General features: G+C 26.1%; 1 protein-coding gene across 1 annotated transcript; it reads left to right on the top strand.

Annotated features, from left to right (window-relative positions):
• The first annotated feature begins 10 nt into the window (after nucleotides 1-10).
• LOC145834447 (nuclear pore complex protein Nup133-like) lies at nucleotides 11-25,962 on the top strand. Its single transcript, XM_082941880.1, has 24 exons — nucleotides 11-87; nucleotides 248-399; nucleotides 1,526-1,629; nucleotides 1,769-1,987; nucleotides 10,148-10,207; nucleotides 10,792-10,902; nucleotides 12,774-12,956; nucleotides 13,839-14,009; nucleotides 14,695-14,854; nucleotides 15,520-15,665; nucleotides 16,259-16,393; nucleotides 16,857-17,004; nucleotides 18,642-18,757; nucleotides 18,927-19,059; nucleotides 19,230-19,444; nucleotides 19,510-19,647; nucleotides 19,824-20,016; nucleotides 20,479-20,612; nucleotides 21,505-21,694; nucleotides 22,544-22,684; nucleotides 23,495-23,616; nucleotides 24,221-24,304; nucleotides 25,250-25,394; nucleotides 25,516-25,962. Exons 1-24 carry the CDS (start codon nucleotides 17-19, stop codon nucleotides 25,671-25,673), a joined length of 3,429 nt encoding a protein of 1,142 aa, XP_082798006.1. The 5' UTR covers nucleotides 11-16; the 3' UTR covers nucleotides 25,674-25,962.

The following is a 25,962-nucleotide window of genomic DNA, read 5'->3' as shown; positions in this document are numbered from 1 at the left end:
TTACAGTAGTCTTAAAATGTTCTCACCACGAAGGCCAACCCAGCAAATAACACCTCATAAATCTCTCAGGAGAAGTGTCTTAGCAAGGTTTGTTTCAGCAGTTGTTTTTTGTTTGAATTCCTAATAATACTTTTTTTTTTCTAATAGAAGTTTAAAAAATAAAACATTAACCAATGTTATTTTAGTATGTAGTATTTTTCAATTTTAATTAATAAAATTACTAATTAAGTTCGTTTTATATTACTAGGTCAACCCCGAATAACAAGAAAAACCAGTCTTTCAGTGACTTACCATCTTCTCCAAACTCAAGCAATTTGTTTTCCAACTGCAAACACAAATTTCAATCTAGTTTTCCCATTTTACCTGTCAGAGTTAAAGAATTTGTTTCACTGACCGAAGGTATAATTCAAGCTACTGTAATAAATTCTTTATAGCAATAGTTTTTGTTTGAACTCTGGGGTATTACCTGGTTAAAATGTTTTTTAAAAATCATGTAATAACAAACTCTTAATAGTTTTAATTTTTTTAAAATCAGAGGTGGGTAACATATGGTGTTTAGTTCCGGACTGACAAACATTTTTTTTCTTTCAACCTGTTCACCTATACAGTTACAAAACTTGTACATAACAGATACATAAAAATAAAACTTCTTTTTTAAATTTACAAATATTACTTATGTTTAATGTGGGGTAAGCTTTAATACGAATTTCATATTTATGTTATAAGTAAGTGGTTTGACAAAAAATATTTTTTTTTAATATAATTAATCTAAAAATGGCTGTTTTCTTTAAAAGCCTGATATATCTAGTCTGCCAACTTAAAAAGTTACCCACTCTTGATTTAGATTCTTGTCAAAGTAAACAAATGTAGTAATAATGTTAAATGTTTTCTGTTCTGCAAGTTTTTTACTGTTGTTTTTTCAAACTTTGAAAAAAAAAAAGTAAATAATAGTTTTAATTATATATTTCAACATTACTTATGCTGCTTAAGTTCTAAGTTCATTTAAAAAGTTGTTTAAATGTTGTTTTTTTAATAATTATGAGAAAATTTATAAATCTTTTTTGACCAAAATAAAATTTTTATTACTTTCATAAATCATATTGGCAACTGTTAACTTAGTTTGAAGAAGAGTCAAGTATTAAAACTGAAGTGTATATTTGATGCACCAGTAAAGAGTTTGGTTAAGATTATCTTATGCGAATTAATTTCAATTTTATATATATGACGACACAGTATTAAAGTTTTGTATTTTTTTTGTTTCAATTTTTTGTTTTTTTGAGAAAACATAACTTATGTACTTGTAATCATTTGTTTTTAAACTTAAACATTATTACTGTTTAATAACGGTATTTTAACATTTTTTTAAACAGTTTTTTTACACAATATTTAAAGAAAAATAACAATAATATACAAGTATATATTAATTATGCTTTTATATGAATATTTGTTTTGAAGCATTAAAAAAACTGTTAGTTTCTAAATATATTACAGTTAGAAAATAGGTTTTATATGCATTTTTTTATAGATTCTTCCACTATTAGTGCAGAGCTGTCTTCAAATGGTTGGTCTTGGGCTATTAAAGACAAATCTTTGTTTGTGTGGAATCATAAGTCTTTTCCTATGTTCAAAGTTAGTAAAAAGTTTTAACTCGAAGTAAAATAAAAGTTAATGTATTTTTGATATAGTTATTCTGAATAAACTTTTTTTTTTGATTAATAAAGATTAGAAAAAAAAAGGTTAAAGTTGAAAATATTATAAATTTTGTCAGAATTCCAAAAGTAAAGAAGTGTGTATTCCATTTTCCGACTGTCACTCCGATTTGATCTGCGTTTCAAATAAGTTCAATTCTCAAAAAGTCTCTTTGATAGTAGTTAGTCAAACAGGACAAATCTCTTACCACGACAGCTTGTTTACAAATGCGGTAAAAGTATCTGCTAGTATCGATATAGGCATCAATGAATGTTGTGAAAAAGTTTTAGAAGTTGAAGTAAGTACTGGTTTTCCTAATTTAAGTTATTACAAAGTTAGTTTTAGTTGTTTTTATTAAACTGTTTTTCTATAAGTTTCTAAAGTAAGTAAAACATATGTTTTGTTTTCAAAGTAGTTATTAATTAATTTTTATTTATTATATAATTTTTTTAATTTGATTCATTTTAGACAATATTTCCTTTGAATGATATTTGTTTATATACTATTCAAAATATAAATTTATCTGATGAAGGACATATGTAAGAAATGGCTAAAACATGTTTTACGGAAATTACTATGACACTTATTTGAATAAATTAGGTATAAATTATGACATACTTTTTAAACAAAATACCTAAATAAATTTACTTGAAGTATAGTACTTTATTTAAAGTGTTCTACAATTTTTTTTAATTAAAAAAAGATTTCAGAGTTGATTTTAATAGATATTAAACAATTATTCAAAATTAAATCACCTATAAAGTTTTTAAGCTAAGAACCTAAAATATTTAGGAATGTTTTTGCACTTTTTAGAGTAAACAGTTACTTCTAAGAATTGTAAATAAATATAATAAAAAAAAATCAAATTAAGGTAATTTGTTAAAAGTTAAAAGAAACTACAACAAATTGTTTACTAGTTTATGAAGATTAGACAAAAATATTAAAAGAATTGTTTAAAAACAGTAGGTTAAGATATATTGTCTTTTTAAACTATTTTAGTTTGCATCTTTATAAAGAAACCCATTGAGTTTCTGACTTTGACTCAGCTTAACTCAGAAGTCACTCTGTTAGTTTCAGAAAATGGTAATAGCAACTTATTATATAGTAGAAAATGTACTAAATGTACCAAGCTATAAAATTATGTTTTTCTCCCTATGACTTAATATACAGTATTTATATTTATTTAAAAACATAATATAATGTTAGTAGCCTTAGATATATACATTAAGTAACTACACTTTGTATACTAGCTATAGTAGTTTTATATAACAAATGGTAAAAATACACACTTAAAAGTCTTGCAATTTAGAGCAATTTTATTAACTTTTTACGTAGCACAGTGGGCCCACAACTGGAAAAAGCAAAACAAGTTTAATTGCCTTTTTAAAACTTTTAGGTAGAAAGTCAAGATTCTAGCGCATTTAGCGCTTCAAGCTAAACTAAAAAAATTCATCTATAACAAAAATTACGCCAGTTTGAAGATTGCGATTTAAAGGGTTTTTGATTAGTTCAAGGTTTGATGTCTCTGAAAAAAAGCTAACAGTTAACAAAAAACTATTATAAACGGTTTTTTATATCAAAATATTTAATTACTTTTTTCAGTGTTTAAGAAGTATACAGGGTTGCCACTCGGTCAGGAAAACAGGAAAAGTCAGGAAAAATTAAAAAAAATACAAAAGTCAGGAAAAGTCAGGAAAAAATGGGGGGTTTTGAAAAAAGTCAGAAAAGTCAGGAAATTTGATAAAATTTAAAAACAAGTCAGATTTTGTCAGTTTCAATTTACAAAATTCCATGTTTTCCAAAGCCTTCAAATGTTAAAAACTAATTAAAAGTCTATTAAAGTCAGAAAAAAATTCCAAAATTTTCCTAGAAATTTACAAAAACATTTAATTTTATTTCCATGCCTTCTTCATCTGGTATAAATTAGTAAAATATCCTTTATAAAACTGCTAAAGTTTTCTATTAACATAATGAACAAGTACCCTACTTGAACAAGCAGATTTTGTAAGTTTTTTAGTATTGATGATCTGTAGCAAGGACAGTTCCATAGTGAAACTGTGATATAAACACAAAAGTTTATCTTGCATAATTTTAGAATCAAAGTGTTTTTTGTTTAAGTAAATAATTGAGTTCTTTATAACTAAGCAGTTAGTTTAGTATTTTATGTAACAAATTAATGTGTATACTGAAGCGGAATGCAGACCAGATGAAGGAAGCTATATCTTCATTGGATGAAGAGGTTGAAATGCTAATAAAAAAACGGAGAAAATAAATTTTAGTACATACATTTAAAAAAACAGTATTTGATTAAGTTCTTTATTGTTTTAATGTTTTAACTGTAAAAATTCGTTATTGTTTTAAGGTTTGAGTTGTGAAAGTTCCTTATTGATTTAAGGTTTTAGTTTTGAAAGTTCCTTATATGTCGTTTCGTTTATTTAGATACATTAATGCTAGGAAATTCTAAAAAATTGTTTTCTTTATTGTTTTAAGGTTTCAACTGTAAAAATTTGTTGTGAAAGTTAATTCAAGGTTTTAATTGTAAAAGTTCCTTAAATGTCGTTTGTTTATCTAGATACATTTATGCTAGGAAATGCTAAAAAATTGTGTCTTTTTTCAGACAAGCTGTGTTTATAAGGTAATAATACAAGTATTTTGCTGATAGAGCTGTATATAACAAACATCAATCATACACAGATGGTTTAAGTGATGTACTGGAAGTCTGATGATAGAATTTAGCAAAAAACTGTTGTTTTTAACCTGTTCTTAAAATTAGATTGAAAGCTTTATATAGTTTCAAGTGTTAGATTATGTATTTTAGAATAAGTTTAATTTAAGAGTTTGAATTATAAAAGTTAGGAAAATTTTGGTAAAAAGTCAGGAAAAGTCAGGAAATTTTTCTCAGCTTGATCAGTGGCAACCATGAGTATATTTTAAAGAATATTTTATTAAAAAAAGGTTAAATTTAATTAATTTATTTTTTTTGTTAAAAAAAGGAAGGTATTTTTTTCACTTATTTTTATAGACATTCTATTGAACTTAGTTATATAACAGATTTCTGGCATGAGTGGGACATATATATGTATATATTTCTAAAATCCTCAGATTTAGTAGATTAAAATAAAACTAACAAAACATTTTTTTAAGTACGCAGTTTTTTAATAAAAAGGAAGCATTCTAGAAAGATTTAGCTGACGTATTTTTCAAAAACACCCTTTAGAATTCCTTGTTAAAACTTTGTTCTACTTCGTATCTACTAAATATCTACAAGCTGTTAAAAAACGAAATAAAATAAGATTTGAGTTTAATTTGCCTTATTTTTATAAATAAAACAAACATATTTTCAATATTAAAAGTGCGTAGAGCAAAAGCATTCTATAAGAGCTACTACTTTAAGTCCGATAAATTTGTTTTATTAGGAATTTTTTCACTTAGTTTTGAAAATACAATAGATACAACCTTAGACTACAATAATAATAAATATTTGTAAATATTTAAAAGTAATAATTTTATAAGAAAATTCATTCCCGATTTCTGGTTAAACACGATTTGGGCCCATTGTTGGTAGGTATTCCGAATAATTAAAATCATTATTTCTAAAATATGTTTCATAATCATCTATTAAAATACTAAGACCATAGAGAGGTCCAACATTTTTTATTATATAAATTAACATTGGTTTTTATTTGAAAACTTAAAGTATATACTTAAAGATATTTTTTATAGAATAAATAAAATTTTAATTAACTTTTGAGATAAAACCGGTTTAGTAAAAAGTTTCCAATACAAACCTATGGTATAATTTTTTTTTAAGTTTTATCTAAAAAAAAACAAACTTTAAACATATCTCCTTCTTCATTTTTAGAGCATTTACTTTAAGTTTTTAGAAAATATTCTTTTCAATATTACAAACAACTTGTAGGAAGTGAATTTAAAAAAATGTATGACTTTAGTATAAAAAAATCGAATATATTTCCTCAAGTTGTTAAAATTTACATAAGGTTAGTCTAAAAAAGATTTAAAATAAGTTCTCAAAAACTGTAAGAGATAGATTTTTAGTGAAATACTCTATTCTTGCCTTCCATTAGGAACCTCTTGAACTCTCTAACTTTATTAGCTCATATCCAAAAGAAAACTTTTAAATTTAAACAACTAAAAAGCAACTGGTTTACTTACAATTCCCACTCGCAAAATTCCCACCCACACACAATTCCCACCTATTTATTTATTTTTACTTTTTATTTCTGCAACCCCTTAAACGGTTCTCGGATTCGATGGGGTCGGAATTGTGGGCGGGTTGGAAATGAGCGGTTCCCAAAACAACTGGTAACTTAATTTAGTTTTGTATTTAAAAAATAACACTTTGAAAAAAACTCACTCATGTTACCTTACTAATGCTTTTGTTTTGGTTTTTGCATAAAAAAAAGCTTTTAGTTTACCTAGTATAATCATGTATTTTTTTTACGTAATTTGAAGTTTTACTAAAATAAATATAATATTTGCAACTGAAAATGTCATACTTCAAGCAGAATTTAATAAAACTAAATTAAAGCTTTTTGAAAAGTATTTCTAATAAAACAGAATTATACATTTAAAAAATTTTTAAATCTTAGTTAAAAGATTAACATACTAATAAAAATATATTTTTAAATTTATAATAAATAATGTTTATGATTAATCTCAAATAAAAAGTAACTTTTGAGGTATAAACTGTAAATGTTTGTAATTTCAATAGCTTTCTTATGGAAAACGGTATCAAAAAGGTGGTGAAAAAAAAAATTCAACTCTTTTACTTCGGTCTATCTTTTTCTCGATTTTGTAAACAACTTTCTTAAATTTATTAAATAAGTCTATTATTACTATTTGATAAACTCCACCAAAAAAAAATTATACTTTTTGAAAAAAAAAAAAATTATAAAATATTTTATATAATATATTTTATTATTAAACTACAACTAATTTCCGAAACGTTAAAAAAACACTTTTTTTGTTTATTTTTAAATCGCTGTCAACAGTTGGTTAGGTTACAAAGTATTAAGTACTAAATCAGTGTCTGCCTAGCTTCATTGAAAGCCTAAAATGAAGATAAAAAATCTATATGCACAAAGGAATATTAAGATTATTTATATAGAAAAAGATAATTTAATTTTAATAAATTATTTTTGCTAGTTTAAAGTATATTAAAACTTGGAATTAACTATCAAAAATAACTAAATATTAAAATAGTAAGTACAAATATTAGTTGTTCATAAAAGTTCATTTGTTTAACTTTTGTTTAGATAATTAAGTTTTTAGTTTTACCAATATCTATAGTTGAACTTAACTTTTTTTAGTCAAAATACTTTAATCAGGGTTGCCAAAAAACCTGGAGTATTAAAAAAACCTAGAAGTTGACAATTTAGGTTAAAAAAACTAGAAAGTAAAACCTGGAAAAATTTTAGAAAGCCTAAAAGGTTTTTTTTTTACTTTGTAATAGGTTTATTTTTTTAACCACACTTATTGTAGTATGTATTTAAATACAGTGTTTTTTTAATGATGTTTCCAATTGCTATAGTTATAACATTTTTAAATTTTGTAGGTAAGAGTAGCCTTACTGTATGTTTTTATTATTTTGGTAAACTTTCAACCAGATTATATGTTAAAGTTTTTTATTCAAAAAAATAGAAGAATATTTTAAGTAAAATAGAGACTAATATTTAATTTTAAACATATTATTTGTTGAGACTATGCTTTTGCATCGATTATTTTTAATCAATATTTATTAAATTTTCGTTCAACTAATGTTGTTAAAAATCTAGCTAATTTATTTTTTATGTAAGATAAATAAATTGGAAGTGACCATATCGCAAATTGCTTATTTAATGGTTTAAAAATTGTATTAATAAGATTTTTATTATTATAGAAGTAATCTTAGATATATAACATTCTGTTGTTAGCCCAAAAACTTTGTGTAATATTTATCTATCCCAACAATATTTTGTCTCTTATAAAAAGTATAGATAATTAATGACTAAAATTTGTTTTGACTAATTTTCGATTAATAAAAGCAAAATATTTACAAAGAAAATTTAGATACTGTCGAGTGTATTCCAAAATAGTCCACGTGTTTGTTAAATTTCATTAAATACGTTACAGTCAAATAATTTAGTACTAAAAGTATTTTTGGTTTGAATACTTTCAGAATATATTAAAAAAACAAATATATGTTACAAGAAGTATTTTTTTTAGTAATTTCAAAGAAAAAATTGAAGATAATTTTCGAATAGTTAAGGTTTTTTGTATACGTTTTTCTAAAAAGTTCTGATACAAATATATGAAATCAACTTTTTATAGTCATTTTTTCTAGAAATTAAATAAGTCACTTAAAATCTATCACTTTTTTTTTGAGCTAAGTGCATTAAGTTTTCGGGGAGCATTCCTATAACAGTTATAAAAATTTATAGCTTTTGAATAAAAAATTAATAAAAAACTATAAAAAGATAAAAAGAGTAGATTTTCATAAAAAGTATGCACTCTTTTATAAAAATATGTTTTTAGTACATTTATTGAATTATTAGTAATGTACTGGTAGTAAAAAAAGCGAAAAAGACTATAGATTATTAGTGAAGCAGTATTTTTCGCCATTTGTGTTTACGCCTTTCACAAGGAAGCTAGTGAACTCACCAACTTTGATAATAGCTTAAATCTCAAAACTTACTTTTAATAATGTTAATCGGTTATAACAGGAAAAAACCATTCTGTAAAAAATAAGGTGGACGCCTTATGGTCTTTTGAATATAATAAAAATAAAAATATGGACGTGTAAATTTTAGTTTAAAAGTCATTTAAAAGAACTAACTTTTATTTAAGGATGTGGTCTTCAACTTTTTCATTAGCTATGTACAGTGAATTAATGTAAGTAAGTTCTGTGCACACTAGAATACAAAGATTTTAATTTGTTGCCCGAATTTTTTGTCTACAGGTTTTCAATATATAAACAACGTTTAACAACTCTCAGTATATGTTATAATCATCTTTTTCTAAATTGAAAATACACAATAAATGTCATTTAATGAATAATTTTCAGCTTACTAATTTTCTGTCACAAAGAAGTAATTTTTATGCACATTACTGTACACAAGTGTACAACGTGAAAACCACTGATTTAAGAAGTAGTGCTGTTGTACGCAAGAAACTAGTTAATACATATTGACTACACACACTGTTAAACTAAGAATAAAAATCTTGTTTTATTATTTAAATTTCTCAATTACGTTTTCATATTAAAAAGATAATCTGGTTTATTGCACCGTAGGTTAGGCAATAAACTTACAGTTTTTTTTCATGGATACATGACAATTAAAATTCGGACAACTCAAATTTCGACAATTCAAATTCTTAAAAAAATATTTAAAAGACTGTATCTCAAAAAATAATAAAAATTCGAAAAAAAAACATATGTAAATCTTATTAGAATCTACAAGCCACTTTTTATTTTTTACAAAATCTTAAATAATTACAAGATATTTTAAAACTACTAAAAATAACTACGGTTTTTACTTTATTTAAGCCGTGGCTCAAAAAATATTTAATGTTTTGCAAAAAAAACGGCTTTTATATATTAATAGGACCTACACATGTAATTTTTATATTTGACAAATATACATTACTTTTTTTGTTTTGACCGTTTTAATTTATTTTTAGAGTTTGAAGTGTTCGAATTTGAATAGTCGTGTACCCTTTTTTTATAAAATACTATAGGCTAATTATATTTGTTTTGCTTCATTTACAATTTCAAGCCTGTTATTTGCTTTGATAGATACTTAAAAAAATACTAATACTAACTTTCTAGTTTATTATGCTGAGTTAGCCATTGTTTTTTTCTGCGAATTATATTAAAAACCTTTTGATATTAGTACTGTTTTCTAGTTAAGATCCTTTCAGGTTTAAAAAAATTAAAACAGAACTTATTAGTGTGTCCATAGCAAGTTGACAAAACTTAGTTTTACTTGTTCTAGTTATATTCAATATTGCTTATGCTTATAGGTTAAAAAATAAAACAAATTGACAGTTAATGAATTTTGATCTAAGACAAAAATATGTATAAAAATATCTCAACCTCATTATTAATGTATTATAATTTTCAATTGCTTATTAATTTGATAAGTAAAGTATTTTTACTTACCTATGTTAGTTATAAAACAATGTTTTACTAATGTTGAAATTAAACTAGCTTTAAACTAAAGTTAGAGTATTATAGTTTTTGGATATTGAGAGTACTTATGAAAAAGATTTTAGATTTCATATACTATAATTTTAGAACTCTTTTTTTAATGGTTTTTCTGACTTACAAAGTCCGTTAGAATTTTTTTGTTTAATCTTAATGTTAATTGACTATAACTAATGTCTAATATTTTATCTTAGTAAGAAATTAACTAAAGTAATTAAAAAATAGGTAAACTTTTACACAATTATTTTGCAGGAGTTCGGGTTTTTGGTGTTCACATCAAACAAGAAAGTCTTCCACGTGAATAATGAAAATGTAAGCTTTATTTAAATTAAGCAATGTAAAACCAGCCAGGCTGAATTCTCTGGTCTGTAACATTAAGCTGAAAAAATTTTTTGTGTAAAAAATATTAATATTCCTTATAAGACATTTTTGTAAGGTTCTCTTAATTTTAATGTTTAGTATGTTGTACTTATTAAATGTTTATTTTATTAAAACTTGCTAAAGTGTTTATTTTTTTACAACTTTGGCTGGCGAGGACTTATTAAAGTTATGTCTGGTTCGCGAAAAACTTTTTCTAGTAAATCTAATGTATAATACCAAAATGTTACTTAAATATCTCTGCCTACTGGAAAAGTTTCCCATTTTTCTAAGGCTGTAAATATAACTTATATTAAAATCAAAGTAAGTATTTATCTTTTAAATTTCCGAGTAATTAACAACTTTTCAATCTAGACTTTTTTTTTATAATTTAAACAGATTAGTTGATTGAAATAGTTAAGTTTGAACTTTTTATTACTTTTTTGAGAAAACCTTACCTTTTTTCGCTAAAACAAGAAATAACAATGACCTAACAGTAAAACATAGCTGAAACTTTTACTAGCTGTTTATTTTTACAGGGAAGTCTCACGACAAGCCAGCTTTACGGATCATCTCAAGGAATGTTGTCTGGAATCAGTAGGAGGATGTCGTCATATTTCTTTGCTTCAAACGAAGCCAACGACTCTCACGTTAGTTTTGTATTATTTGCTTAATTAACTAAAATTGTGATAAGATATATTGAATAAAAGCAACCTGATTGTGAAAATTTTAATTTTATTTTGGCATATATATTCTATAAGGTAAAAAATAAAAAATTATAGTAAGACTTTTTATGCAAATATTGTAATTTTTGTTTGCTTTCAAGAATAAGTAAAAGACTAGTAATAAAAATAAAGATTTCTTTTTAAACACTTTCTTCTTCTTAGTAATTTTTTTTAGATGGTTGTTTAATCCTAAAATATGTCGGTAAGTTTTTGAAATGATTTCATACTCTAAGAGTTTTAAATTTAGAGATAATTTTAAAAAAGTACTCTTTCTTTATTACACTTACACGTGTTAAAGAATAAATACTGTTTAAATTGTTATTGTTAAATATTCCGGTGAACTTGTTTCGCTAGGATCTTTGTTAGCAAACGCTTGAATTTATTTTTTGATTAAAGACACTTTTTATCAAAAATTTAATTTGTTTAGTAAATTAAAAGTATTGTTCAGTTCAATGTTCCTGATAATGTGTTTACATACACACCAAGCGTTTTCATGTTTACATTAATTTGACAGAAAAAAGATTAATAGTTTTTTTTTACCTTGACAAAGTATTATCACACTGTTTGAACTTTAGTTTGAAATTAAGATAGACTTTAACTAATTTCTAAAGTTTTTCGAAAATTCTGGTTAATTCAATAATATTTGCTAACTTTAGGTTATATTTTTAAATAGAACTGAGTTCATTCACTAAGTAATGTTTTTTAGTAGCTTTCTGGGTTTATTTCAGTTTCTGCCATTTACTTTTCTGCTTATTTATTCTTTTAGAGCTTTACATATTAAGTTTTAGTTTGACCAAGAATTAAAACATGTTATAAGCTACTAATAGTTTAGAACAGGGTTTCCCAAACTTTTTTTCAAAAGGCTCCTTTTTAAGAAGTGGAAAAGCTATGGCCCCCTTCCAACATGTTTTCTCAATAAAACTACCATTGAAAACGTCTAGGACCTTTTTTTCTTTTCATCATCAACTCCAAAATATCTAATGTAGGTTTCAAATTATGACATCAAGGCCTTTCTGTGACCCCTTTTCTGCTTATGGCCTACAAGGGGCCCACTTTACCCTTTTTGGGAACCCTGGTCTATAACATCAATTTATGAAAGGAGTTTGAGTTAACCTTCCTGAAAACAAAGGTAACAATAGTTATGCTGCTATTTAAACATAACACATTTATTTGCATACGCTGCAATTGCATGTGTTTGAAAACTTTGTTTTTATAGTTTTTATATTTGTTTCACTAACATTTTTAGCATTTTCTTTTTTTACAATTATAATAAGCAACCATGTACAGCTTACAAGAACTTACTGCCAGTCATGCTTTTAGTAATTTGGATAATTTCATTAGACACAAAATTACTACGTAAATAAATTCCGCCACAAAAACTTATTTTTCTTATATTTTACTCATTAACTCAGGATGCAATAAATTAGAACTTTTCTTTAGGTTTAAAAAGTTTAAACTCTGCAAAGAACAAAGTGAAGTAGATTACAGTTACAAATTTGTACAAACTAATACAATTAGTATACATTTGATATTATCAGTTTAGAAATAACCTAAACAGGTTTCTGTTTAAAAAGTGAAATATAATCTAGAATTGTTGCAAATGAAAAAGTTATGCAAAAAAACGAAAACAAAAAGCTGCTAAAAGATCTTTCAAACATTTGAAAAAAGCTCATAAAAATAATTCTAGCTCAACATTATTTTAAACAATATTATTTTCTTTATTTTTATCAAATTATATTATAAAATTCTAACTATGATAAAGATTTTTTGTCCTTAACTTAACTACTTTGTAACAGTTAGTGGAAGCTGCGGTGAGGCAAGTGAAAGACACTTCCACATTCAAGCTGCTGCTCCTCACTAGCAACTCACTGCAGAGATGGACCGTCGTTTTTCGCAGCACCGGACAGCCGTTTGTGAAGGACATACAGGAACTTTCCGTTGAGTCAATAAAAGACGATCAAGTGAAAAACTGCAACTGGGTATGAACTTAAACTGTTAAGAAGTTTTATAAATACTATTGTCACTTAAGTGTATAACTATTATGAAATTACTGATAACTAAGAATTTTTTTTTTGTATTTAAAAAGTAAACTGTTGAGAAGCTTTCAAAATAGTATTTTTATTTAAGGGCATGGGGGTAAAACACTTTTTTTCAAATTTAGTCTAATTTGCTACATAATTAGATAAGCTACTTGTTACTTTTTACCACTTATTAAAATTTAAAGTAACTTTTGACATATAAACGCTTAAAGTTAGAGTGTTTAATAGGTTTTTTATAGGAGGCGCAAACTAAAAGTGCAAAAATAGACTATTTCACTAAAAATCTATCTTCTCCTACGGTTTTTGAGCAAACAACTTTTTCAGAGTAATCTTAAATAAATTTTAAACAACTTGTAGGAAACAAATTTATTAGTTTTTCTAAAAAAATAAAAATAATAATCAAAAATAAAATGTTTTTTTGTTTTGATCAAATTTTTTTAATGGTTTTTTAAAATCCGCTTTCTAAAAGTTGTTTATAGTATTGAATAGTACATTTCCTAAAAATTTGAATTAAATTGCGTTAAAAATGAATGAGGAGATAGATTTTTCAAAATTCCGTGAAAATCAGCCTTGAAAATTTTTCATTCCATGCGATTGTATCGGAATTTTTTTACAAAACTTGTTATATCTCAAAAGTTAATTGAACTTTTTTTTTGTTTTATAAAAATATTCTTTTAGTAAATACTCTAAACTTTAAAATAAGAGCCAATTTAGTTTATGTAAAAAAATATATATTGGACCTCCCCTATGCCCTTAAGTTATGATAAATTTTAAATTACGAATATTGATAAATGTCTTTGTTTCAAAATGTATGGTTTGCAGGTCGCTCCGTTGGACGTGAAGTTTGCGACGCGTCAAGACAAAATGCTGCTGCTGCTCGCAACCGCTGAGGAGGAGGCCGAAGGAAACGACATCAACTATTTCGTTTGCAAGCTGGACGATTTCAACAGCGACCCCACCGTAGTTCCGTTTGATTACTCATCTGTTTACAACGTAAGTTTGAACTTCTTTATATATTTTTTTCTATTCAGCTGTTGTATGTAGAGTTATATATGCAAAACTAGATAACTAAGTTTTGTTACTACTTAATTACAGGGTTACCACAAAACCTGGAATCCTAGAAAAACCTTGAATTTGTTAATTTAGGCTAAAAAAGCCTGGAAAAATCTGTAACTTGAGAAATTGAAAGAAAAAAACCTGGAATATTGAAAAAAAAAGTACTAAAAAACCTGGAGTCATACAATTTATATATGTTAAGTAGTAAAAATTTTATTTGACACGAAAAGTCTCTCATATAGATTAAAAAAATGGTCATCATCAAAAATTCTTTTATTAAAAATCACATTCAAAGTAACTTTTCAGTATCTTTTAAATGTTGTTATACTACTTAAGTCAGTTTTTAACCTTTTGACTTAACTTTAAAAAAACCTTAATCTAAAAATAGACTCAAAAACATGTACTTTCAAAAATCTGGAAGATATTTAGAAAACCTTGAAGAAATTTCTAAAAAACCAGTGGCAACCCTGTAATTAAAACCATACCTAATTTAGTCAGTAGAAATTGGAAACAAAAGTTGTAAATTTGTTAAATGTTCTAGTAAGTTTATTATATTCTGTATTTTTTAGTTAATTTCCATTTAACATGCAAAATAATGTTTTTTATATATGATTTTATACAGGAATCTTCACTCGATAATGAGCTTTCGATCCAGCTGGTTGTTGAAGACCCAGACAGCAGAATTCTCTCTGAAATTGCTCTACTTAAGCAGGACAGAATTATTTTCAAAAATCTGCTTAAAATAACTGAAAATGAAGAAGATTTCGAAATAACATCCGGAGGTTCCATAAAGTTTTTTTATTTTTTTAAAACAAATTTTCTATACAATACTGGTTGTAAAAACCTATTTAAACATAAGGTTGACATAGTTTTAATAAATTGATTAGTTATTTACTCATAACAGTTGTATTTCATAAATACTGTTAAATACAGTTACAGCGTTATACTTAAACAAATCGAAAAGTTTAAATGATATAAGAAAATAGAATTTTATTTTTTTCTATTGTTTATTTCACTACCAAAGCTGTGCTTCTTTTAGTTCCTTTTCTTAAGGTAATTTTAAAATTTCACTAAATTATTTTTTAATTTTTTATTTAAACTGTACAGCAAAAGTTTAGGCTCAAGTTTAATTAAAGTTATAACTTAGGCATTTGAAATTTTTCCGAAAAGAAGTATAAATTACTAAAAGTTGTTTTGTTGTGCTACCCTCTCTAAACGAATAAGTTATTTTAACTCGTTAAGCAATTACTTAATAATTCTAAAAGTATAGCTTCTTACAACGATAAAACTTAGTTATTAATTATAAGCATTTTTTGTTACTAAAACTACAGCCACGTGTCGTTTCTGTATTCGAATTAAACAATAATCAAGTTTTGAATATAGATTTTATTTTACTCGTAGTATTTCAACCAAGATTTATGATTAGCCAAGATACATTAACCACCAGATAAAGTAATTGGCATGGGGTCGAGAGACGGAAGGTACCTGATACTGACCAAACTGAGTGGAATGCTGCTGAACAACACGTCTTCCACCACACTCTTGCCGCAATCTGTTGAAGAAAGCGTCCTTTTGAACACTTCTGCTAACCTGGTTTTTCATTTTTTAGAATATTTGTTTGCAATTATAATTTTGTTCGAAAAAACACTGTTTCAAGGCTGTTTATACAGGGTTGCCACTTAACCTGGAATCCTGGAAAAACCTGGAATTTTAACAATTTTCACATTTTCAGTAGTGAAATTTCAATTTGACTCAAAAAATCTATCATATAAATAAAAAAACTTTGTCATCATCAAAAATTTTTTTTATTAAAAAACATATCTAAAAGTAGCTTTACAGTATCTTTTCAATGTTTTTAAACTATTTAAAACAGTTTCTTACCTTAAACTTAACTTTAAACTAAAAAATAGACCCATAAATGTGTACTTTTAAAAACCTAGAAGAAATTTGGAAAATCTCAAAAAATTTTTGAAAAAACGAGTGGCAACCCTTTTTATAGTATACTACTATATAATATAGTAAATTTAGAATAAAATTGCAAAGAAATTTTATTTGATATCAAGATTTTGTTTAAATGTAGTTTATGACAATCTACTTTTCTAGGTTCTATTTAAAAAGTTTGTAGTTAATTTTTATATAAAAGAAAAAATAACAATTTTATCATCTAACCCTTTACTTTTAACAAGACTCTGGATAATCCAATGTCCCCGATGAAGCAGTCGAGTCGGGATATCGAGGCTCAGCTGGAAAATATGGAGAACAGCAGTGAGGAGAAATTGCGCCTCCAAGCGGCCTTCTTACATTTCTGTCGTCACAATAACGTATGTTGATTTGATTCAATCTCGTTTCAGAATCTAGTAAAACGTTTCTAAAGTTCCAAACAGTACATAATACTAAACTAATTGAAAAAAGTATATCAGTAGTTAAGGTTACTGTACTTTATGGAAAAATTAATATTTTAATTTTTTTTTTTCGATATACAATATGACATTCAGATGATACAAAATATTTTTAAACCAATGTTAATTTTTAATCACCAATTTAATATTTCTACCTTTAAATGAATTATAGTTTTATAGAAATTATGAATTATAGAAATTTAAAAAGAGAATTTCTTCAAAAATTAATTAAAAACTAGATTTCAATACTATTCTAAAGTAAATTTTATTATATAAGTGTTTTTTAAAGGTAACTAAGCTTTAAATCCATTTGAAGTTAGATATTTTTATAACCTTTTCTCAGTTATATGATAAAACTTTGGTAAATTTTAAAGTTGTTTTTTAGGAGCATGCTGAAAAAGTCATATCCGACATGTTTGAACAATCAGGTGGTGACGTTTCAAATATGGACCGGACTGTGATTGAAGTCAGTACTCAGATCATTGATGAATTTCCCGTCAACGACCCTAGATGGACAGATTCTTTACCCAGTGGTTTGTAGTATTAGTATACTTTAATTGATAAATACCTTGGTAAATTGTATTTTCGTACTTCTTGACAATGAAGTGCCAAGTTTATATTTATTTGTTTGCCGCAGTTAAATAATTTTTCAAAGTTAAACTGTAATAGAATTATTCAAAAATTTATTAAAAGAGGATTTTTAAACAAAATATAAGTTTTAAGTATTTTTTTTAGTTGTAGTAGTATTTTACTTTTAATTTATCATAAATTCTTTAAAGTTTGTACTTAAAAACTGCGTATGAAATGTATCTCTTAAGTATATTTAGTTTTTATTATTATATTTCACAAACAAATAAAATTAATGAAGTTTAAATAACAGTTCTTGCAAAACATTTTAAAAATGATTGTACAATGTACATCTATATACTTAAGTTGGGTGCACGACTATCCAAATTTGAACAATTCACATTCCGACAATTCAAATTCTTAAAAAATGTTTAAGGGGCCATAATTCAAAAAGTGCTACGTATTTTGCAAAAATAAAAAAGTGGTTGTAGATCTAATTAAAATATACAAGCTGTTTTTATTTTGTGCAAAAATTTAGAAATTTTTTGAGATACAGCTAAAAAATTTTTAAAATATGGTAAATTTTCAATATCTCAAAAATTATTTAACTTAAAGTTAATAAAATGGCCTATAGATATCTTTAAGACCTACATGCGTTTTTATTTTTCAAATATATATCACGTTTTAAGATATGGTCTTTTTAAATTTTTATTAAGAATTTATATTGTCGGAATTTGAATTGTCATGTAACCATTTAAATTTATTTTACTAACCTTGATATACATTAATTGTTAATAATTATTAAATGAAGTTTAAGATAATTATGAATATACAACTAAACCATCCATTAGTTTTTTAATTTAATATATTTCGAAGATTTTCTAAACAAAGTGCTAAATAAAAATCTTTACTTGACTGACATATTTATTGAAGTTTATAAACGTCTCTAGTTTTTTAAGTGCATTATTTTTAACACATGAAAGTGTGTGATTTTTATTCATAAAAATATGTTTAATACAAAAAATAGAGACGTTTATTAACTACAATAAGCATGTTTACTAACTGTATTTTACATAAAGTAAAAAGCATATAAAAAAGTGCAAAAGTATGTTTTGAGTATATTAAAATATTTTAGAATCCCATATGTTATGAAAAATTTAACTTTACACAAGACATAAAACGAAACAAAGTTTTTAATTCTTAAAACTCAATTTTCTATAAAAGACAACCTCAATAAATTTAGTGCTCAAAACTCATACAATTTAAATAGCAAAACTATTTATATATTTGTTAACATTTTATATAATGCTCTTCATTCAATTTACAATTTTTCACTTTAGTTTTAATCTACACATATCCTGTATTTACAGTGGTTGTATTTAAATGTCTGTTTTCACAGTGGAATACTGTAGATTTAATAAAAAGTATTAATTGAGTTCTTGATAGATAAATAATGAGAAAGATAATAATTATTTAAAGTTATTTTCAAAATAAAAGACTGACCTACTGAAAGTGTCCACATTACATGTGTCACTAATACAGTATCAATTCAATTTTTAATGTTCTGCACTCCATTAGTAACTATTGTTAATGATAAAAACAGATGTTTTGGAGCAAACAAACTACCTGTCCACCCAATCAAACAGAACTCTCATCCTAATAAATCAAATTCAAGACAAGCAGAAAGCGCACAGCATGTTCATTGCGTTTCTTAACAAAGTAAATCCATCAGTTTTCTTCTAAAACAAGCTATTTTTATTTTAAGCTAATTTATGCTTGTATGGTTATTTTAGTGTCTTATCAAATTCCGCAAAAAAAAAAAGATAATTTGTATTAAATATAAACAATGCATGTTTAAAAATGGTTTTTAATCTTGCAATAATTTCAGTGTGGTTTGTGGGACAAGTTGTCGATGTACAACGTGGGAAGGAAAACGATCATCAGCAAGTTGAAGCTGCTCGAACACGAAGAAAAACTCACTTCCGCGATCGCTCTCTACAAAAAGCATTCCGCTTGCTCTAGTTTGTGCTTTTTTAACGATCTGATCATATTTTGTATTGTTAAAATAAAAAAAAAGCATTTTAAAGTCGTAAAACTTAAACCATTATTAAAAGTAATCAAGCTGTGTATTTGCTTCCTAAACATTTAACTCAACGAGGTTGACAAACATTATAGTTTCTATTGTTTTCAGACGTCCTCGATGCGTCGATCAAGAAAGTGCTGTTGGAGCGGGGGTGCCACAACAAGCTGGGCAGCGTGACGCTCAAGGACTTGTTCTACCGGCAGGTGAGCCGCGTCGAAGACGTGTTCAAGTTCCTCATGCAGGAGCAGGTGGCCATGCTGGACAGGCGATCGACCGCGCAGGAAAGATTCAACACCGCCATCTGCACTTGCGTCGTTTTCGAGGTTGGTGAAAATTTTGTTTAATTTTGTTCGATTTCTGTAGTTAAAAGAATGTTTTTTTTTTTTAGGAAATAGTAGCAACCGCCATTAGAAGTCGCCAAGAGCACGATGGTTTGTGCGGTTTCAATAAAGGATTGAAGCTGGACGTCAAGCCGTGGACTGTAGGTACCAAAGATAACAGCATTAGAAAGTTTGCACTCGAACAAGTACGTCTGTTCAAAATCTATATAAGATATTATTAATATTAGTTTTCATATTTGACTACAAAAACTATTTAAACATTTATTCAAAAAAAACAATTCTATTTTTTTCCTATTTTGCTTTAAATGAAATATGCTGCTTCAATATTTTATGTGAAATCTAAACAAGTGCATGACCACAGCATAAGCTGATGCTGGACCGGGTTCTGGCCGACTGTCAGGACACGCACGACCGCACCCTGCTCATGGATCACGTGACCAACCTGATCGACATCGTCATGGTTGATTACGCGACGCAGGTGAAGTGGAACGAAGACAACCAGCACGTCAGAAATTCAATGGAAAGCGACAGAAGCCAGCTGCTGAGCCCCTTGAGTTGGTTTTTTAAGTCATTCAAATGTGGAACTCTTTTTATATAAGTACAAATGCTGACTTAAAGATTTTTTTTAAACATAACTCATGTTTTAATTGTTAAAAAATGTATAAAAGCTTGAAAAAACTAATAATAAACCTATAGCACAAGTTATAGCTTTTTTATTTCACTTCAAGTTTATAATACGAAAATTACCAAAAACTATTTATTTTGGTATATTGCTATTAGTAATTTTTTTACTAAAAAATATTTTCTGAACAAATTATATACACTTAGTCCTTTTAACCACTCCTTGAAATCGCTTCAGAATTTGTCTTAATTCTTATTTTTTTAATATTTTAAATTTTCGTTAAAGAATACTCATCGAAAACGACGTTTTAGCCTATAAAGTGAACTATCTATATTTTGTTTGTATTTCATACCAGCATATTTGTATGTTTTACGATCTAAATATATTTCAACAGTGGAAGTGAACCAAACAGAACTTGTAGTGAAGCTTGCTGAAAAGTATGAAGATTTCCAACTTTTAGTTGAAGCTTGTGTAAAATTAGATAAAATCAACCACCTAAAGTCGCTCATCTTAAAGTACAGAGATCAGGTAGTGTTTCAAGATAATTTGTAATTCTATAGATAAAAAAGCTAAAATTAGATTTAAAATTTGTATTTGTTAGTATTTTTTTAATTGCGTTAGGCTTTTACATTTTAAGTTTGTACAAAAGGTTAATTCACTTTTATTTGAAACTACTAGCTAATAGTCTGTTAGAACCTAACAATACAAGTTGGTTGGAATATACATTAGTAACAACAGTTTGCACAGTACTTTTTTTTATTTAAGTGACATATGCTTTTTTGTGTTAATCAATTAACGCGTAGTTCTGTAAAAAATAAGTACTGCAAAAAAAAAGAATATAAGATAAAAAAGATGAATAGGTGTTTTTTACTAAAATATAAGCCTAATTATTGTAGAATAATAACTTGTAGTAGATTCAATATATGCTAATCACCTACGTTGTAAAATTGAGTAAATCAATAAACATTACTTAGAATATTCCTGTACAATATAATGTTATATTTTAAGTTGGATAAAAATAGTAAAAAACTATTTTGTTTCTACTATTATTTAATAATCTATAATAACTACGACAATATTTTAGTAAACTTACATATTCATCTTCTTTACCTTCTATTATTTTTTTTTTTTTCAATACTTTTTTACAGAACTCTATTGATTGTTTAACACAAAGAAATATATGTCATTCACTTTTAATAATTCTTTTGCAGAGTCAACAAAATAAGTCGTTTTTAAAATTAAAATGCTTCATCTAGCTAATTTTGATGTTGTATTTTCAATGTTTAAACTGTCGCACAATTACATAGAACTTTCTTTTACTTATCTTAAGTAACTGTATTAATTGGCTAAAATAAATTGATCGATGAAAAGTTTACGTAAAAATACAAGTTTTGAACATTTAAAAAACTTATATTATCAGCGGCTCGGAGTGTGCACTTTCGAGTATTTCGTTGCGAAGCGCGACTACAGCGCACTGCTCAGCTTGTCGCAGAGCAGCGAACTGATTCAGTCTGAAGAAATCATCGAGCAGTGCCGGTTCGTGGAGAAAGAACTGACCTCGTACTTGCAGCAGCATCCCCAACTGCTGTGGATGCACGAAGCAAGGCAAGGTAGGCGGATGTGCTACTGATTTACAAGTGTTTAATACAGGGTTGCCACTTTACCTGGAAAAACCTTGAAAAACCTGGAATTCGACAATTTAGGCAAAAATAACCTGGAAAAACCTGGAATTTGAGAAATTTTGAAAAAAAACTGGAATTTTGATCAAAAAACCTGGAATTTTTAACAATTTTAACATTTTCAGTACTAAAATTTCAACTTGACACAAAAAATCTATCATATAGATAAGATTTTTTTGTCATCATCAAAAAATATTTTTATTAAAAAACATATTTAAAGTAACTTCACAGCATCTTTTAAATGTTTTTGTACTATTTAACACAGTTTCTTTTATAGAAATTAGACTAAAAATAGTCTACTAAAAGTTTATAGTTTACTAAAATTAGACCCAAAAATGTTTACTTTTAAAAACCTGGAAGAAATTTGGAAAACCTGGAAAAAATTTGGAAAAAACGAGTGGCAACCCTGTTAATATTACTTTGAAAAAGCAAAGTGTAGAAGTTTTTCTTGTCGGAAAAGTAGTTTTGCACTCTGTTTTATAACTTAAGTTTAAACAACTTATAGTTTTGGGATTTCAGTATTTAAAATAAATAATAAAACGAAAGTTGAGCTTTTTTTTGGTATATAAGTAAATGTTGTTTATGTTTACAGTATTTCTTTTTAAAGTAGGTAAATGTCAATTTTAAGTTGTTCTAAAAGTAATTGATTTCTCTGGCTAGAAGCATTTTTTTAAACTTTTGTTTTATTTTTCTGGTGTTTATGCTAATGTACAGTATAATAAAAAAAGTCTTATGAACAAGTAAAAAAAAATACTTTTTAAACCTTATAAATTCAAAAAGGTAAGTTGAACGAAGCTTCAGTTACACTACGTCAGCTGGCTGACTGTGAAGAATCTAGTGTGAAAAAAAAGCAGAACTTTCTCAGTTTGAGTAAACTCGGAAATGTATGGGGTTCTGATGTCGATGAAGACTTCTGCACAAGTTTGATTTATAAACAAATATACTTTTTTAAGAATTCTAAGTTTTTAAGCGAACTGGAATATTTAATTATTACGAATCACTTCAAAGACAGTTTCTAACAACTATTTAAAAAGCTTAATTTTGTCTAACTTAAGCAATCAGTAATCTTGTATTTTATTTTTCATTTAATATATACTTCTATTTTGCAGAAAAAACTTATAACATTTATTTATCTTTGTTTAATTTAGAGGTGGTGTTGTGCTGCTTGATTTATTATTTTCTTCAATAAATTTTTAAATGTTTAAAAAAAATGTTTTAATGTTTTTACTTCGTTTGATTTAATGTATTACTGTGTATTTATTAAAAAATTCACTTGATTCCAAATTTATTAAAAAATTCATTTGATTTTAAATTTATTAAAAAATTAAATTGATAAAAAATTTTAACATATTTTGATATTTTTAAATATATGCTTTGAAATTAACCATTTAATTTTGTGACTTAACGAAATTGCTATTTAATTATATTAAATCTTAATTTAAATTAAAATGAAGCTATAAATCATTCCAAATTGTTAACTACATTTTTTTTAACAATGTCTCATTAAAATTAAATAAAATATTTTTATAGATTTTTAAATGTTTTTTTGTTTAAAAACCTAAGACATAATCTTTTTTAAAAGGTACGAAACTTTTAAAATACAACAACTAAATAACCCAGAGTATATGTTATGAATATAGATAAAAAATGATTTTGGTTGAATAGCCGGATTTTTTTAACTAACAAATTGCCATCTTATGTTGATAAGTTATAAGTGATTTGCATTTTCAGAAATTAATGAAGACCAAGCATTACTGAGGTATCAAGAATCATTACCACTAGAATTAGTTGAGTGCCACGGACTTAACACAAATGACGATATGCCAGTCATTCCAGCTGAAAAACTTATACAAGTAAGTGTATTTTAGTTTGTTATCAAAAATTGTTAAATTATATGTAGTTTAACCTGAGTTTAATACCTGCACAATACACAGCATTTTAGAATGTTAAAACCGGATTTGATATGTTACAGTTCCAATAGTAAATATTTAAAAGCTGAAAAACTTTTTAAATAAATTAAAAGCAATAGACTAATACTCAAAAGTAGTTTAAGGGTATAAGCATATTCGATCAGTGAACAAAATTATATTTATTATTGGTAGTGTAGTATTTAATTTAAAAATATTATAAGTGTTTTATATCAACTAATAACTTTTAGAACTGAATTTAAATGTCTATCCCGAAATGGGGACATGAATTCTTAACTTTTTTCAACTTTAAATGGTCAAACATTTGTTTTAAATGTATAAATATGAAATATATTAGTAATCACGTTAATACACTTCATTAGACTAGTTTTAACAAAATTTTATACTTGAAATTAACTTAAACTTAAAAAAATACAAATTCAAAACATTAAAGCTCTAAAAAATTAGTTGATTTTTTACTCGTACACTCTGAATTTGTCGTCAGTGTTAGTTTAAATTTTATATAAAACATGCTCTTGATGTTTTTTAGGTTTATATCGGTAAAGAGAATCACAACGCTACTGAAATAGACTTTATGAAAGCGCTGGAACTAGTTAAATTCACAGAAAACGAGGTTTGTTTACAATTGACTTTTTTTGTATTAATAACTTGTTTATACTTATTTTAATCTAATGTGTATAATTTTTAAAATAATTCGAAAGTCACTTTTAATGCAACCTCCATTTGAAATTGTTCAATACACTTATTTTAATTGGAAAACACAAATTTTATTAATAGAAATATTTATTGAAAAAGAATAACCAAAGTTTTAATCTAAAACATGGTCTCGAAACATTATAAACATGTATATTTATTAAGAGTAAATTGGTAACTATTAGATGTAAGCATCTGTTATAAATTTACATAATATGTTTTAAAAACTTTTTGGTTTAAACTTCTATGAAAAAGTGAAGTCGAAACTCAGATTGAATGCCTACTTAATAATTGCAAAAATCTATTGATAAATAAATTTGGTATATATATTGAAATGTTATTAAAATGATGAAAAAAATAGTTTGAGAAATCAGGAAATGTTTAAAGACTAACTATTAAAATAAATACTTACAGGTAGATAAACTATTTAGTTAAACTGTAAAAACTTCTAAATAATGAGGAACGTATTAAAAGAAACATATTGGTAGCTTTGAAATAATGAAATATGTGCATTTTATGAGTTTAAATTATGAAATTTATTAAAAAATGTTCTTTAACTAACCTTTTATTTGATAATCATGGTGTACTAATAATTTCCACCCAATTGTTTTCTTTTTTTTCTTTACTACCACTGTACCCCTTACCCTTTTTCGGTAAGCGGTTCTCGGATTTGATCGGGCCGGAATCGTGTGCGGGTTACTGAGCAGTTACAATAGATTTATAGATACTTGTACAGATTTATATTACACATCCTCATTCTACGCTGAAATGCTTATTTAAAATATATTCTGAACTTGTTAAAATATTAATAAAAGTTATAAGACGTTTGCAACCTGTTTACTTATAACAATATTTTGTTCTGTAGGACGACGGCGAGCAACTGAAGGTGCAAATTTGGTGCGAGTGCTTGTCACGTGACACGTGGAACGAGCCAATCAGCGAAGACTATTTCACCTCGTATGAGCACACTTTGTTTTTTAAACTTCTCAAACTCATCTCTGCTTCCTTAAGTCAGTTTACATTGTGGTTTTGCGAAATAAAAAGTCAAAATGCTCCTTAAATAAAATTTATCTTTTTTTTTTCCAATGAAAACAAATTGAATAAATTAAAATCAAGCAAAATATATTTCAGGCGAGTATGAGCATCTTCTTCCTAACATTGACGAGATGTTTTCGCTCGAAGAAATGACGAAATTGAAAGAGGACAGCGGCTCGTTCGAACATACCGTTAGGTGGAGTATTGAGCAAGTGCTGCAGTCTGCGGACACCAGAGTTACTCTCAACTCATAATTTTTATATTGATTCTTCTTTTTTTATTCTGAATGGTTTTGTTCGATTTGTTAAAGTTGGTAGTGAAGAAGGTTTTAAGTATTTTTTCAGTTGGCTTGAGTTTGTAAATTAGTAAATACTATTTAGAAAATCATCACAACTTCATGTAAACTTGTTTGTTTTAAATGTTAATAGAGTTTTTTTTTATAAATTTTGTGTTTAATCTACGGAAAATAGAACTAAATTTATGTAAATAACTAGGTATAATTTTTGTTTTTTCCCAAAGTTAGAGTAAGTTTAATTTCGGATT

The sequence above is a fragment of the Thalia democratica genome, chromosome 4, assembly GCF_965202585.1.
Source record: "Thalia democratica chromosome 4, ktThaDemo2.hap1.1, whole genome shotgun sequence".
Lineage (NCBI taxonomy): Eukaryota > Metazoa > Chordata > Thaliacea > Salpida > Salpidae > Thalia > Thalia democratica.
This window is presented reverse-complemented; position numbering and strand designations above follow the sequence as displayed.

What these genes read in the sequence shown, in the direction of transcription:
- LOC145834447 (XM_082941880.1), top strand. Translation starts at nt 17, where the DNA reads ATGTTCTCACCACGAAGGCCAACCCAGCAAATAACACCTCATAAATCT. An exon ending in AAGTGAAAAACTGCAACTGG is followed by an intron (nt 12,957 to 13,838) that starts GTATGAACTTAA and finishes TATGGTTTGCAG; the next exon opens with GTCGCTCCGTTGGACGTGAA. An exon ending in AAAGCATTCCGCTTGCTCTA is followed by an intron (nt 19,060 to 19,229) that starts GTTTGTGCTTTT and finishes TATTGTTTTCAG; the next exon opens with ACGTCCTCGATGCGTCGATC.